We start from the raw sequence: 15,427 nt of genomic DNA on the forward strand, positions 1-15,427 counted from the left end.
TAAATAAAATACAAACCCCCTGCTAGAGACTGAACCTTGATAAGCCACACCCCACCAGGCCTTTACCTTAACCATATCTAAAGGTCTAGTTCAGGAGCACACATTCGGTATAAACAATCTCTAGAGTTCATCTTGCAAAATGAAACTCTGTATCTAGTTTACAACTCTCTAGGTACTATTTAATTTTACACAAAAATATATGAGGGGGTCAAAAACTTTACAGTCTATAGAATAAAGCTCCCTGTCCCATACTCCAGTACTTGGGATTGAACCAGGGATGCTCTGCCACTGGGCTACATCTCTATTCCTTTTTATTTGTAGATGGCCTCACTAAGTTGCTGAGGCTGGCCTTGAACTTATGATCCTCCTGCTTCAGTCTCCCAAGTAGCTGGGATTACAGGTGTGCACCACATACCAGGCTTAGAAAGACTTGTAATACTTTCCCAGTATCTGCCACTTAAAGAAAAAGACTACAAGTGAACACACCATCAGCCCTGGAAAATCCTACAGAAACACTGAAGCTTTTCAATTTCCTAAGAATTATACTAATGTATGATTCACCTCCCTTTAGGGACTAGAGTTATGGGCATATAGTCAGTTGCGGTATTTCAGACTTTCCCCTTGAGAAAAATCCCCAAAAGCAGAGCAGGGCAGTGTTTCCCACCAGTTCCACTGTCAAGGGACCTGGGGGCAGCCTGCAGGCCTCTGTGAGAAATTTTGCTAATATGTGGTCTGATCTGAACAAGGCTGTTTTTGTTTTGTGGTGCCTGATAAAATCCAGGGCCTCATGCATGCTAGGCAACTGCTAAACGACATTCCAAGCCCCTGGAAATGCTTTATTTTTTAACCAAAGTCATATAGCAATATCGTTGTTTTCCCCCATGCTGGTAAGAGAACTCAGGGGCACTCTACACTGAGCTAAATCCCCAGCCCTTTGTATTTTTTAATTTTGAGACAGGGTCTCACAAGGTTGCCTAGGCTTGCTTGAACTTGAGATCTTCTTTCAGCCTCTGGAGTGGCTGAGATTATAGGCCTGTGCCACCAGGCCCAGTGCAGCATATCATTTATACTCAGAAAAACTGGAAACAACAATATGAAAACAGCTACTTAATGGTATGTGCATACATGCAGACTACTGTCTGGTGGTTAAGACAGTAAACTAAGCCTTAAAAAGAAAGGAAATTCTTTTCTTTTGCAGTCCTAGGGATCAAACCCAGGGTCTTGAACATGCTAGCCAAGCACTCTGTCACTGAGCTACATCCCCAGCCCCAAAAGGAAGGAAATTACTACATTATAATGTAGATGAACCTGAAGGGTGTTATGCAGAGGGAAATAAGCCAGTCACAAAAGACAAATGCTGTCTGATTTCACTTAAGACGAGACACCTGGAATCCTGAGGACAGCATGGTGGCCGCCAGGGGGTGAGGGGAGGGGAGAATGGGGAGTTTGTGTGTAATGGGGACAGTTTCAGTCTCACAAGATGTGGAGTCCTGAAGACCTGCTGCACAACGTGGACCTCCTGAACACTGCTGAACTGTGCATTTAGAGTAAAGAGACCAAGACATGCTCTCTATGCTCCCATCAGCACACAGACATGTATGTGCATAACAATGTCTGTCTGGGGAAAGAGAGTTCCTGACTTGATGAGAATAATCCGCTTCAGGAAGGGCCTACTGTATGTGCGGGTGGTCAAAAGTATTTTCAGTTGTAACTTCTTTTAAAAGGGACTACATTCTTATAATGTTCATGTAATTAGAGACTATATATAAGAATATTCTCCTCCTAAAAATTTATGTAAAACAGATGCCTTGGCACAGGCCACGCTCACTGTGCAGCTTCGCTTGACCCAGGCTGCAGCACTTGCTGCTGTCTACTTCTGACCAAGAGCCTCACCTTGCTAAGTTACAGCTGTACTGAGAGTTAGGTTAGAGCTGTGTTCCACCACCCACATTTCTTCAGACCCACGAGAATGTTATATGGCCTAGTTCATAGCAGGAAGCAGAACATCTTTCCAAAAAGTAGAAAAACTGAGAGTCTCTCAGTGAGGGACTGAGTTTTCCACGACTTGTTTACCAGCACTGATTAGATGGAACAGACATTTATAATGAAGCTGACAACCATGAAATATCTAATTACTACTTGCCAGCCTAAGTCTCAAGTTTGCCTGTAAGTGGCCCTCGGGTAACTGAGAACTGCACACATGAGTCCTGACAGGTGAGAAGAGTAACTTGCTCAAAATGATGTTCCTTCCCACAGAGTCCCAATGAAACGACTTGGAGGAGTTGGGAGGATGTTTATCAACGCTCTTCTGGACAGTCGTTCCTGAGAGGACAGCTGTCAGCCAAACATCTTGTGGAATGAACGAGCGTGTTTGTTCTGCTCCGCTGCCACGGGCCTGGACGAGGCACAGCAATGGTAAGGATTCCCACTGTCTTTCTCCAGCAAGTTCACGGCTCCTCCACGGTCCAGCAGGAGCCTGTGCACCCTCAGTGAGAGAGCTGGTGTTGAGGGGCTACTACCTTAGATGCGCATGGTCCCTTTGACTGAAGTCATTGCTCAGGGCCACCTCCAGAGAGTGACAATGCCATCTCCAAGAACCTGTCCCATTGCATGGCCTGACCCTTTCCCATCAGCTACTGTATCATAAAATGTGGGCCAACCCACATAGGTAGAGTCCACTACCCCAGGAGACACTTGAGTTCTTCTGATACACAGAGGGGTCTTGATGTGAGCAGTAAGGAAACACAGCCTGCCAAGAGCTGCTGTAAAGATAAAATGGCCATAATGGACGCTGGAGCAGGTGAGCAACCGCCTGAGAGCGAATGGTGCCCCACTCTTTCCTATTCCACGTTTACTGGCATTACACTGCCAGCTTCAAATGGGCCACAGGGAGACATTCATACCATGAAAATTGGCAGATGCTACAAATCATTTACCAGTACCCGGTGATTGTTCCAGCTATACCCCAGTGGCAGCCTACTTTTTTTAACATTCTGTTTTGAATTGCTTTTTAAAAATTATTTTGTAGTTGTAGACGGACAACATGCCTTTATTTTATTGGCTTATTTTTGTATGTGGTGCTAAGGATGGAACCCAGTGCCTCACCCATGCTAGGCAACCACTCTGCCACTGGGCCCCAGCACCAGCCCTTGAATTGTTTTTTATTAAAACTATTTCCAAGCATCTGTTATAACTCTGCATTTCTAGGCCTGAAAAAATTTCAAGACCATGAAATGTGCTTTGGTAAGAAAACAGTATTATTAAGCAATTATATCTCCATTAGGAAGCAAATGACATCATGCACACCATCACACTAAGATCCTTTTGACTGTTTCCCCCTCCAATATTTTTATTTTGGAAAAGTATATATTTGAATTTTAAATTTCTGTATGCACATAATGAAACCTGTAGTGGAGAGAAAGTTCATTCTGGCTTACTCCCAGCAACTGTGAGTTTTAGAAGAGTTATCAATTGGTCTTTTGTGTGTTTCTGATTTAAAAACCAATGTTAATTTTTTCCAACAAAAGTTTCAAAAGAGTAATGGTGACAGGAGTCAGAATACAAGAAGTTGTGATATTTGAAGGTGAAACTATATGGAACATAACTCTAAGATCAGTAAGGAGGGATTCCAGGATTTCACAAAGCTTTCGAGTATGGAGATATTTGTCTAGCAACTTAATGCTGCCTGCCTCCATCCCAGATGTGGGATAAAAGTTACCTTATTGAAGTGATCTCCAATCACATGCCATATCCGGGACCACTGCAGTCGGATCCGATTCATGTTGTAGTAGGATATCTCCACGATCTTCTGCAGGCTGAACATGCGAGGGTGGTGGGGGGAAGCCAGTTCATCCATGGACACAGCACACAGCCAGCGGACAAAGTCAACTACAGGCCAGAGCCAACAACACACGCAAAGCCTCATTAGTAACAGTGGGATGGTCACACACAAGGCTTCTGCAGTGTCACAGGCGAGTCAAGTACATACCTATTGCATTTCCATCCAGTCTGGTAGAGCCAGTAAAAATTCTAGGGAGACAAAGAAATAAATATTAGATCTGGAAGTTTCTCAAATACTTAGAGCAGGCAGAGAGAAAGGCTTCAAGTCTGGCCCCTCACCAAAGATCAGTGATGAGGAATCAAAAAGAACTGGTCAGTGAGAGAGCAGAAAAGTCTACCATGAGTACAAGAGAAAGAGACACCTCCACAGGGCAGGGAGGTGACCTGGGGGCAGTGGGGACTAGTGGAGTGAGAACCTCCCCAAAGCTGCTCTTCAGTAAGAGCAATAAGAATGTTGGCCAAAATTATCAAAATTAACTTTTCCACAGTGAAACTTTTAAAATTAACTACAAGCTAACAAAAATCTGTGGGGTGTTTTTATTAAGAAAATGGTTGAATCTTGATCTGAATGGTGAGTGCTGTGGTGGCTCAGCCCCCTCCATTCCTACCCTCACCTCCTCAGCTCAACAGGAAGCCTACAACCAAAGCATCCTGCACAGCCACTGGAAGGAGCAGAACACGGTTCTCAAAACACATTCTCAAAGAGCTCCCATCATCTGACCTGACCTGGTCCTCACTCAGGGCAGCCAGCTCTCCGCCAGGAGGCAGCAGAACAGTTGGGACAACAAGCACCTGGCCAAAGACTTGCAAGGAAAAGCAGGGGTGGGATGGCCACAGGAGGCTGGGAAAAGCTCCTATGGGCTGCTGGGAATGCAGACTGCCAGCAAGGGTGCAGGGCTTGGCCCACCAGGAGACTATGATAAGAAGGGGCTCTCATCTGCAGGTGGCCTTGAGTCTGCGTGAACCAGAGCAAAGGCAGAGCATTTGAGGAGCGCCCCCAACATGTCCAGAGTCCTCAGCACGCAAAGGCTAGGAGACGTTAACCAAGGCCCAAGGCAGCGAAGGGAATCTGAGCATTAAAGCCAACCAGTGGAGACTTCAGAGGCCACACGTGGAAAAGAACACAGACTTTACACAGTCAGTTCAGGAAAGTCACTAAACAAATTGCACTGATGACAACAAAGCCCCTGGGCTGGGGGCTGGGAGCTGAGCCCCAAAGTCGCCATCATGTTACTATAAATGTCCAATTTTCAACAACAAAAAAATAGGACAGGGTTGGGGATGTGGCTCAAGTGGTAGCGCGCTCGCCTGGCATGCATGCGGCTCGGATTCGATCCTCAGCACCACATACAAACAAAGATGTTGTGTCCGCCGAGAACTAAAAAATAAATATTAAAATTCTCTCTCTCTCCCTCTCTCTTAAAAAAAAAAATAGGACATGCAAAGAAGCAAGAAAGGATGTTGGTTCATAGGGAGAGGATCAGCTCTCTGAAAGTGCCCCTGAGGAAGCCCAGATGTAAGATTTTCTAGACAAAGTGCTTTTATTTTTGGTACCAGGAACTGAACCCAGGGTTGCTCTACCACTGAGCCATCCAGCCCTTTTTAAATTTTGAGACAGTTGCTGAGGCTGGCTTTGAACTTGTGATTCTCCTGCCTCAGCCTCCCAAGCCACTGGGATTAAAGGCATGCACCACTGTGCCAGGCCTAGAAAGATTTTTTAGGTTAGTTATTTTGACTATGTCTAAAGAAGTAAGGATATTATGTCCAATTAAAGAAAGACGTAAGGACAATCTCTCACCAAATAGAGAATAGTAACAAAGAGTCAGGAAAAATGTTAATTAAACATTCTGGAGTTGAAAATAATAAAGCTATAATGAAAAATTCACTACAGAGGCTAAACAACAGTTTTCAGCTGGAAGAAGAAAAAGAATCAGTAAACTGGAGGACGAGTCAAATGAGACCATCTGATGTCATGAGCAGAAATAAAGAATTTAAAAACCAAACAGCTTCAGAGTCCTAAAGGTCACCATCAGGCATACCAACATGCACATGATGGAAGTTGCAGAAGAGAGGAACAAAAAGAACATGTGAAGAAATAATGGCTGAAAACTTCCCACATTTGATGAAAAATAACAATCTATACCTCTTAGAAACTAAACAAATTTCAATGAGGATAAGCCCAAAGAAAGTCACATCCAGAAATATCATAATCCAACCTCTGAGAGCCAGAAACGGCGAGAGAATCCTGAAAGCAGCAGGGCCGCAGGTCATCGCAGACAAGGCTCCCTTGAGAAGATGAACAGCTCATTTCTACAGGAGACCACAGAGGCCAAAAAGCATGGGATGTAATGGTTCAAGGGCTGAAAGAGAGATCATCAACCAAGAATCCTATATCCAGCAAGACTACCCTTCAAAAATGAAGAAGGAAGACATTCTGAGGTGTGGGAGGGGGCTCAAAAAACACTGTGACAATTCCTCACCGGCAGACTTACCCTGTGAGAAATACTCAAGGAAGTCCTTCACGTGGAAAGGAAACTAGAGAATAACTTAAGATCGTACGAAGAAATGAATGAAGCAAAAAAAAAACCAGACAATTCAAATATTTAGAACAGGAAAATCTATATAAAATAGAGCAGTAGCCAGAGGCATGAGAAGATGAGGAGGGGGAACAGGAAGTGGGGAGCAAACGCGAATGAGCATGAGGCTTATCTGTGGGGGTGGGGTGGTAACTGGTAGGGAACTAGACAGGGGTAATGGCCGCACGACTCTGCGCACACTACAACACTCTCTAACCTGTACATTTTAAAACAACCATATCCAATGGCATGGGAGCTATGGATCAAAAAAAAAAAAAAAAAAGGTACAGCAGAAAGAGGTACTGAGCAAGATCTCTACTGTCTACTGTCTGGCTAAGGCAGAGAAACGAATAAAGATAACGGGAAAACCCACTTCATCCATCAGGTGCAGGGGCACGAGCCTGTAGTCCAGCTACATAGAGGTTGAGGGAGGAGGCTGACTGAGCCCAGGGCCAGCCTGGGCAACGCAGTGAGACCCTGACTCATAAAAATTGATTATTTTTTGTTGTTGTTGTTCTGTAAGTCTAAATTGAAATAGGATTGGGGGAAAACTGTCAAAATTATGCCACAGACAATATCTTTGTTGAAAAAAAAGCAAAGAAGCAACTGGAACAAGGTGATTAAGCAGACAAAAGTTTATAACAGTAAAAGATTATTCCAAGAATAATCCAAATTATGTAAAAAGTCTGTACTGCTAACACCCCAGAACTAACCATATTTAATGTCCTGGTAGAGGTCATTAAACAGGATAAGCAGTGGTTCCTTTGATATTCATTCAATGTAATTTTTAGGAGTTTATTGATTTTAAGGAAATCCCTATTTTATTAAGCACTTGAACATCACAAGTATCTTCAAATAAGAATACCTATATCTCTCCTGGATTGTTAGGCCAAGTTTCAAGTAAACAAATAGTGGAAAGGCTTTGAGGAAGAATTCATGGAAACTCAAACTTGGGCCAATTTTCACTCATGAGTATGCTTTCAATCCCAAACTCTTCTGAGATTTTTTAAAAGTAACTTCCACTAAGAAAACATGGTAATTTAAACATCAGTATGAGCAAAAGCTCATTTGTGATGTTACAATGTTAAAATTATAATTTTTTAAAAAGGCACAATGCAATTCAAGGTCAAAATTTGAAGAAAGGTGACAGTTACTGATAGTTGGGTCATGTGCACCATCTTTTTTAAAAATATTTTTGTAGGTGTAGGATGGACACAATACCTTTATTTGTTTATTTTTACGTGGTTCCTGGGATGGAACCCAGTGCCTCACACATGTCAGGCAAGTGCTCTACCTCTGAGCTACAACCCCCACCCTGCCATCTTTTGTCTTTCTAGAGCCAACAGCATAGCCAACAAATTAGGAGTCATCATGCCCAGTCACTACACAGAGGACCCCATTCAAATCACGGGGTAGTCCAGCCTTACTAGAGAAGAGAATCATTACCTGTCCACGGCGACAACCACACTCTGTGAGCTGGTCTCACCCACAGACTCCTGGAAGCTGGCCATCTGTCTTTTATCCACGCCACCACTCACCAAATTGCCTGGAACACAATGCACAAAATTAGCAAACTTCATAGAGGCACGGATTTACAACAAAGTATCCTTTGCATCAACATGCAGAGACAAGAGGCAGAAACAAAAACCCATTGATGATAGAATACAATCACACATGTTTTGGTATTTAAAACACGCCCTTATTTACAAGCTCCCTTGTTTGGTACCAGCCACCTCCCAATCTCTATACAGTATTTTACCTTTTTATAGTATTGAAGGCCCATGTTTAAGAAAACCAAATAGATTCAACACTCGCGCAGAGCTCCGGAACCCGCAATGGCTCCCATCTGCTGGATGCCTGGCGTGCTCTGGTGTCAGTGCAGCCACCCTCACAAGCATCCTGAGAGGTAGGTCTGTCACACCCTCGCTTCCCAAGAGCCCAGGCTTTTATCTGCTGACTTGTGCTGCTCCAACCCCTGTGCTCTAGAGCCCGAGGCAGGAGGATTGCAAGTTCAAGGCCAGCCTAAGCAGTTTAGCAAGCACCTGTCTCAAAATAAGTGGAGAGGGGCTGGTGGTGTGCTCACCTAACATGTGTGGGTTCAATCCCCAGGACTGGGAGAGGGTGAAGGTACAGTGAAGACAAATTACTCTCTTCTTCTTATCAACCACACACACACAGGCTCTAGCAGCCTCTTCCCTGCATTTGGACGAAGAGGCTTGAACCCTGCCTCTGCTACTTCCCTGCCGTGTGACCTTGCTCAAGTCACTCACCCTGGGCTTCAGTTTTCTCAATCACAAAACAGGGAGGATAAGACTTCCAATGCCACTGGGTTGTTAAGAGGATTAACCAAGTTAAAATATAAACAGAGGGGCAGGGGATATAGCTCAGTTGATAGAGTGCCTGCCTCGCATGCACAAGGCCCTGGGTTCAAACCCCAGCACCAAAAAAAAAAAAAAAAGTTATACACACACACACACACTCACACACACTCTCATATATACATAGAAGCTGAGTGCTCAGAACTTGACCATCTGTTATTCTGTACATCACTGACAGAAGAATCTCTCAACCCACTGTGGAGCCAGAAATAACTCCACTTGAGCTAGCACCCTGTTTAACAAAGCCCCCAGGAACTTGATGAGATGCGGGATCTACTCTCCAGTTCTAGAGACTCACAGGTGTGGCCTCTCACACCAGAAACTGGCGTGGGCTTCAGAAAGCACGAAGGCTTCCTCCCGGGATGTTACAGGAACAAAAAGAACAGTAATGCACCCTGCGGATTTTGGTAAAATAGACACTTTACTCAACAATCAAGCACAATCAGGAGCTGAGGCAGCACGTCCACCTGCGTTCACAGACATGCTGTCAGCGGGCGCATAAGGAAGAGACGGTTTACGGGACAGTCCTGACGAGACAAAAAGGGCTTCATGCCGGTTAGCTTGCAAGTCTGTGGCGGCCAGCCGTGGGGCTTGCTGTCTTACCGAGGCCGAGGCCCATGAACTCTTCTCCTGCCAACACGTGGCCTTTCAGGCTCCCTTCTCTTTCGCGCCCAGTCCCAGACAGGTAGCGGGTCTTCACCCCGGTTCCTATCAGCTGAGCGAGCTCCAGCTGGCTGATGCATTTCAAGATCTGAGGAAAGGGCAGTGAAGACATGAGCTCCCACCACGCAGGGCGCAGGCTGGAAGGGCGCTGCTCCCTACGCCAGCCATCCAGGCATTCTCTGAACCCAGCGCCTTCCACGTAAGAGCAAATTGAGGGCTAAGGGTGCTTCCCCTAGAGGGCAAAAGGACTGGCCAAGCAGCAGCAAGAGTCCTGAGAAGACAGACCACCAGTACGCTACCTCTTTCTAATTATTAAAAACAAGAGACCAATACACCGAAGTTGGTATGCTGGGATTCCGCCATTCTGAAGTTTATATAACTTGGCACGGATTTAACAGAGGAAACAATTTGAGTGGAGCAGAGGATTCCACCCCTCCACATAGTCTGCCCCGCCCCCACCCCATCCGCTGCCCCGCCATCCACAACACACCAGCCTCCCTGGCCTGCACAGGACTCTTCCCCTTGCCACCGCTGGTCCCACCCAGGGCCTTTGCTCCTGCCATTCCTTACATGGAGTGCCTACCCCGTGGATTCCCAGATCAGCCCCGGAGAGAGCTTCCTGGCTCTCCTGACCCCGCTCCCATCACCACCCCCTGGTCCTATGTAAAGGTCTCCTGAGCACTCACCACTTCTTGGCATTGCACCCTAGTTGCTCATTCTCCCCTGCGTTAAGTGTAAGAGGGCATTGTTAACCGTCTTCCTGGCTATCTTTCAGATTCATGAGGAAGTTAGGCTTGCTCTCAGGAAAAAATGGAACAGACCCGGAGGAAGCAACCCTGGGAAAGGCAAAAGACCCACCTCGTGCCAAGAGTTCCCGAGGTAGTTGCCGTCCGTGTGAGCCACGGTAATAAGTGTCTTTATGGTGTCGATGTTTTTTTGCTTCATCTCTGTGATGCTGGAGCTGGCCGTCAGCAGGGAGAAGCGAGCCAGGGCCTGAACGTAGGCATCTCGTTCCAGCTGCAAGAAACCCAGGAGAACCTGAGTCCAGCCCAGTGCAGCCACCTTCCCGTCTGCGGGGCTGGGCTGAAGCAATGTCCACAGGCACACAGCAGGCCTTCTGCACATCAGCACACCATCCGCGCCGGTGTCCTGCTACTGGACACCCCCGAGGCTCCCTGGGCACTGCCACACTGAGAACTAGCTCAACCCACCTGACCTCAAGCACGTTGACCTGTCCTGTGTTCCAAGGTTTGTTGAAGGCCAAGAGCCAATACATAGACTCCAGTATCTACACAATCCTGTGAGGCAGTTCATTTTGTCAAGTGTACGAGTAAGGATATGAGCAATGTCTTACAAGTTAGCTGGGCCAGGGCACAGGGCCAGAGAAGCACCAGAGCTGGGTTTGAAACCATGACTGACTTCAAAGCCTGGCACATAAAAAACCTAACTGTAAAATGAAGAGAAATAGAAGACTGGGTTTTATTTGTTTGTTTCAAACAAATGGGTAAAACTACTACTGACTTAGAAAGTAATGCAAAGGACTGACAACCTTCTATGACAACTTCCATAACAGCTTTAGAATTGTATTTCATCTCTTCACTGAACTTTTTAAGATTCCAAAAAGATTCACAGACATTCACTTTGCATTCAACTATGTTTTGCCAGAGAAAAAAATGGGAAATTATAATAAAAATGGATTTTAAGAGGAAAAAGCAATTTTGCAGGAGGTGTTGGGGCCTGAACCCAAGGTCAAATGCATACTGGCAATGCATTCTACCATTTAGCTACACCCCTCAGAATAAACGTATTTTAAGAACCAAGGCAGTAAGTCAGGCATCAAGTAGCCTGGGTCCTATTCATGGTTAAAAAAAGTTTCGATCTAGGCTGGGTGTGGTGGCACACCCTGTAATCCCAATAGCTTGGGAGGCTGAGGCAGGAGGATCGTGAGTTCAAATCCAGCCTTAGTAAAAGCAGGGTGCTAAGCAACTCAGTGAGACCCTGTCTCTAAATACAATTTAAAATAGGGCTGGGGATGCGACTCAGTGGCAGAGTGCCTGAGTTCAATCCTCAGCACTGAAGGGGAAAAAAAAAAAAAGGCTTTGATCTAAATCTCCAGCATCCTCCCCTGATGGGGTTGTGGTCAACACAGAGCAAGGGGAAGAAGCCAGCAGTGTGCTAAGATGCTGGCTCACCGAGAAGTTTCCGACAGTGTCTGGCTTTTGATGACTCTACAGGAACAGAGCGCACACACACTCCACTCACCTGCATCCCAAAGATGCAGGCAATTCGGATGGCACAGCGGATGCCTTCCAAACACAGGGAGGCCACTTCAGTGTCGTCACAGTTCTGTAGTCCAATGCTGTAGGCTGCCAGCAGCGGCGTCCACACCAGCTACCAGAGAAGGCAGGTTTCAATAATAGCCAGAATGTCAGCGTGGGAAGTGTTCTTGCAGGACATGTTGTAGGTTAGGGGGAGAGCCGGGGTGTCAAGTTCACTGCTATTTAGATTTCAATCTGTCCCCCTCCCAAGGTAAGGCAGTCCCTCCTATCACTACAGGCTTGCTAGTTACTGAACACTCGATTCAAAAGGAAGGACGAGCACCACTGCCCCTCCTGGGTATATGGCAGATACCACTAATCAACCAAAGACCCTATTCCCCGCTGAATGTCTATGGAGTTCAAGAATCCCTCCTCACGTAGACACCAGCCAGCCATTACCAATGGTGCAAAATAAAACCTTCAAGAGACATATGGACTATAAACTGAGTTTACTGAAAGGCTCCCATTTCAAATTATCTAGACTTAACTTTTTTCTCCAACTTTCAAATGAATTCCTTAGAAATAAGGTCATGGAAGTCCAGAATTAATTACCTAACAGGACAGTAACAGTTTTTATAAAAACTTATAAAAAATTATGTGCTATGTAGGCAGAACATATTTCTTTTAAAGATATATTTAACATACAGATTTCATCTACTGTCTTTTTCTTTCACCTAAACTCATCTGATAAACTGAGGCCACTGAGGTGAGATGTCCCAATAACACTGTCCTTTCCTCTACAGCCCAAATAACTATTCACTAATTCATTCAACCCCCTCCCTGGCTGCCCTCACAGCAGTCCTATATGTCCCCATTTTACAGATGATGAACGGGGAGGGGGAGCCAACTGGCCAAGGCAATACAGTGACAAAGTGACAAAGCCAGAACTCAAAGCCAGATGGTCTGATGACAGAGTCCAGTGTGGTGCTGGAGCTTTCCCAGCATCACCAAAGGACAACGCGAGAGAGTTGCGTTAGTTCCTGCTCAGACAAGAAGCACCCCAACTGGGCCTTTCCTCCTGCCATCTCCTTAACACTGGGGTCCTGCAGGTCACCTTCCAGCTGGACAAGTCCAGCACTGGGTCTAGCCAGACTCGCCAAACCCCTCAGAACACTCACTTTGAACATGGGCCGGACGTGGTCCAAGTGTGTGGCGCTGGTGAAGGGGGCTTTGGCGTGGCTCACGGCCTCCATCAGCGCTTTGGCCGTTTTAGCCATCTGCTCCATCTCCAAGTTATAGAGCAGCCGCCGCTGCTTCTCACTGGCCACATCTGTGAAGAAGCCTGAGCGTGAGCAGCAGCTGGCTGGGGACTGCCCATGCCAGGAGCCACTTAAAAGGTGCACAGCAATCGCTCCATCTCATGGGCCTTATGGATATTATCACCACTTTACAGTTGGGAAAAAACAAGCCAGAGAAGTTGGGAGACTTGCTCAAAGTCACAAAGACACCACTAATTAACCAAAGACCCCATTCTCTGCTGAATGTCTATGGAGTTCAAGAATCCCTCCTACACAGACACCAGCCGGCCATTACTAGGACTTGATCCAGCAGCACAGGTCCAAGGCCTGCACTCACCACCCTGCACTCCCCACCCTGAACTCCACTGACACTCAGAGAAACTGACAGCTTCACAAGTCCCTGATTAATCAAATTCTAATCAAGTATGGCACAATCACCACTGAAATTAAAGCTAAGTTTTAAGGAATATGTTTTTGGAAGATAATTAAGTTCCCTGATTACTTATTTTAAATTCCCCTTTGTTCCTAATCAAAACTTAGCAAGATAGTGATATTATGAAAGAACCAACATAATTATAATTATAATAATTAATCACACTTCCTACTCAGATACTTAATATGCAAATTAATTCACCACCAACCTAATTAACCACACCCCTGACACCCCGCAGAGCTAGCGTAGGGGCCCTGTTGCCATTGGACCTTACTCTGCTTGGTGGATTTGGTTGCCATGGTGTGCTCTTTTGTTTCTTTCATTGCAATTTTCTTGCCTTCTATCTCTTCGTAGATGCTGGAGAGATATTCTTCTGGTAGATCTTTACTATCATTAATACCTCGATTCATTTTAATATACTGTTCTTTTGTCATTTTATTTTTTACCTGAAATTTTAAAGAATATAAAGACCATTTAAAAAATATTCAGTTGCCCCCAAATAATACAAAGTCCCTCCCCCAAAAAATTGTTAGCCCAAACCTCCTCCTTATCTGCCACAGAACCCGGGCCCTGGAGCGAGTACCTGAGGGCTGTGCAAGTCTGTCGTGAGCATGATGATGGAGTAGGCCAGGACGTACGCCGTGTCGGCACTAGCAAACAGAGTCTGCCTGCAAGGAAAGAGCCTCATGTAAAGGACAGTGGCACAGACGCTTCTGGAAGGCACAGTGCTCACTGGAGGCGGCCCGTGCTCCACCTGGAGCCTAGTGTGTGACAGTAGCCATGCTTTCACCATCACCAAGCATGGAAACAGCTAACTAAGGATACGTCTTAGTTAGAGTCTAGGCTTCTTTGAAGAAAGTTGCTTCAATGTTATTTTATTATTATTATTATTGTTTTTGGTTCTGGGGATTGAACCTGGGAGGTCTCTGAGAATGTTTCGAGACCCCTGCTTTTTAAATTTTAGTTGTAGATGCACACAATACTTGTATTTATTTATTTTTATGTGGTGTTGAGAAGATCGAACCCAGTGCCTCACATATGCTAGGCAAGCGTTCTACCACTGAGCTATGACCCCAGCCCCTCCCAGCCCTTTTTATTTTTTGTTCTGAGACAGGGTCTCACTAAGTTGCTTAGGGCCTTGCTAAGTTGCTGAGGCTGGCTGTGAACTCTCACTCTTCCTGCCTCAGCCTCCTCAGCCACTGGGATTACAGGGCCACCATGCCTGGCGCAAATTAAAAAAAAAAAAAAACCTTTGCAGAACACCCTGGGCCATGCTTTTTTTGCCTTACACAATAAGAGAAAGACACAAAGAAGTTGATGTGTAGCCTCCTATAACATGTGGCCAGCAAAACTGGTCTGTCCTAACTGCCCCAATAGGAAAAGGAGGGGTGTCAAGGATGCACAATGAGACACAACTAGGGCACATACTTGGAGCAGGGATAAAAGAGCAAGGCTTCCAGGTCCATACAGGGTGTGACATCTAATTATGCCTTCACAGTAAAGTGAACCAGATGCCACTTTTGCTGCTCAGGTCATCTCCTGAGGACAGCTGACCACACACTCAGAGGAGAGGACCAATTAATATGAAAATGGAATTGAGAGGCAAAATTATTATCAGAATGTTCCCACTGAATAATTCCTCATCATCCTCACGTAATCCAGTGTGTTCAGACGTTCACTCCAGGAGTGGTGGGAAGAGCACACACCTGTGAGTTAGGACACACCCAGGCTCAGCCCAGCTGCTTACTAGCTGGTTAGTTTTTGACAGGTAGCTCATCTATAAAACAGGGAGGCCACCCAGGCTTGCCACTGACCAGGTGCAGGGCATGCAAGACAGCCACCCACCAAAAAGAACTCAAGATGCAATCACATACTTGTGGGGATTGAAGTTACTCAGCCATTTCTACAGCTTGTTGATCAGTAAGCAACCAAACAAACCCAAAACCTTCAGATCCAGTCCATACATTAAATCAGGGAGCTA

The 15,427-nt window shown here is 45.7% G+C and overlaps 1 protein-coding gene across 3 annotated transcripts in view; it reads right to left on the reverse strand.

Annotated features, from left to right (window-relative positions):
* The window catches only part of Arfgef2 (ARF guanine nucleotide exchange factor 2), a 90,100-nt gene that overhangs the window by 29,046 nt on the left and 45,627 nt on the right, over nucleotides 1-15,427 (reverse strand). For all 3 annotated transcript variants that reach the window (XM_013358601.4, XM_005325231.5, XM_078051971.1), the window contains exons 17-25: nucleotides 14,030-14,114; nucleotides 13,721-13,892; nucleotides 12,894-13,045; nucleotides 11,720-11,848; nucleotides 10,316-10,474; nucleotides 9,398-9,545; nucleotides 7,863-7,962; nucleotides 3,989-4,029; nucleotides 3,719-3,888 (exon numbers count right to left, since the gene is read on the reverse strand). In XM_013358601.4, the coding sequence (XP_013214055.1) occupies nucleotides 3,719-3,888; nucleotides 3,989-4,029; nucleotides 7,863-7,962; nucleotides 9,398-9,545; nucleotides 10,316-10,474; nucleotides 11,720-11,848; nucleotides 12,894-13,045; nucleotides 13,721-13,892; nucleotides 14,030-14,114 (1,156 nt within the window). The remainder of the gene's footprint in view (nucleotides 1-3,718; nucleotides 3,889-3,988; nucleotides 4,030-7,862; nucleotides 7,963-9,397; nucleotides 9,546-10,315; nucleotides 10,475-11,719; nucleotides 11,849-12,893; nucleotides 13,046-13,720; nucleotides 13,893-14,029; nucleotides 14,115-15,427) is intronic.

The sequence above is a fragment of the Ictidomys tridecemlineatus genome, chromosome 5, assembly GCF_052094955.1.
Source record: "Ictidomys tridecemlineatus isolate mIctTri1 chromosome 5, mIctTri1.hap1, whole genome shotgun sequence".
Lineage (NCBI taxonomy): Eukaryota > Metazoa > Chordata > Mammalia > Rodentia > Sciuridae > Ictidomys > Ictidomys tridecemlineatus.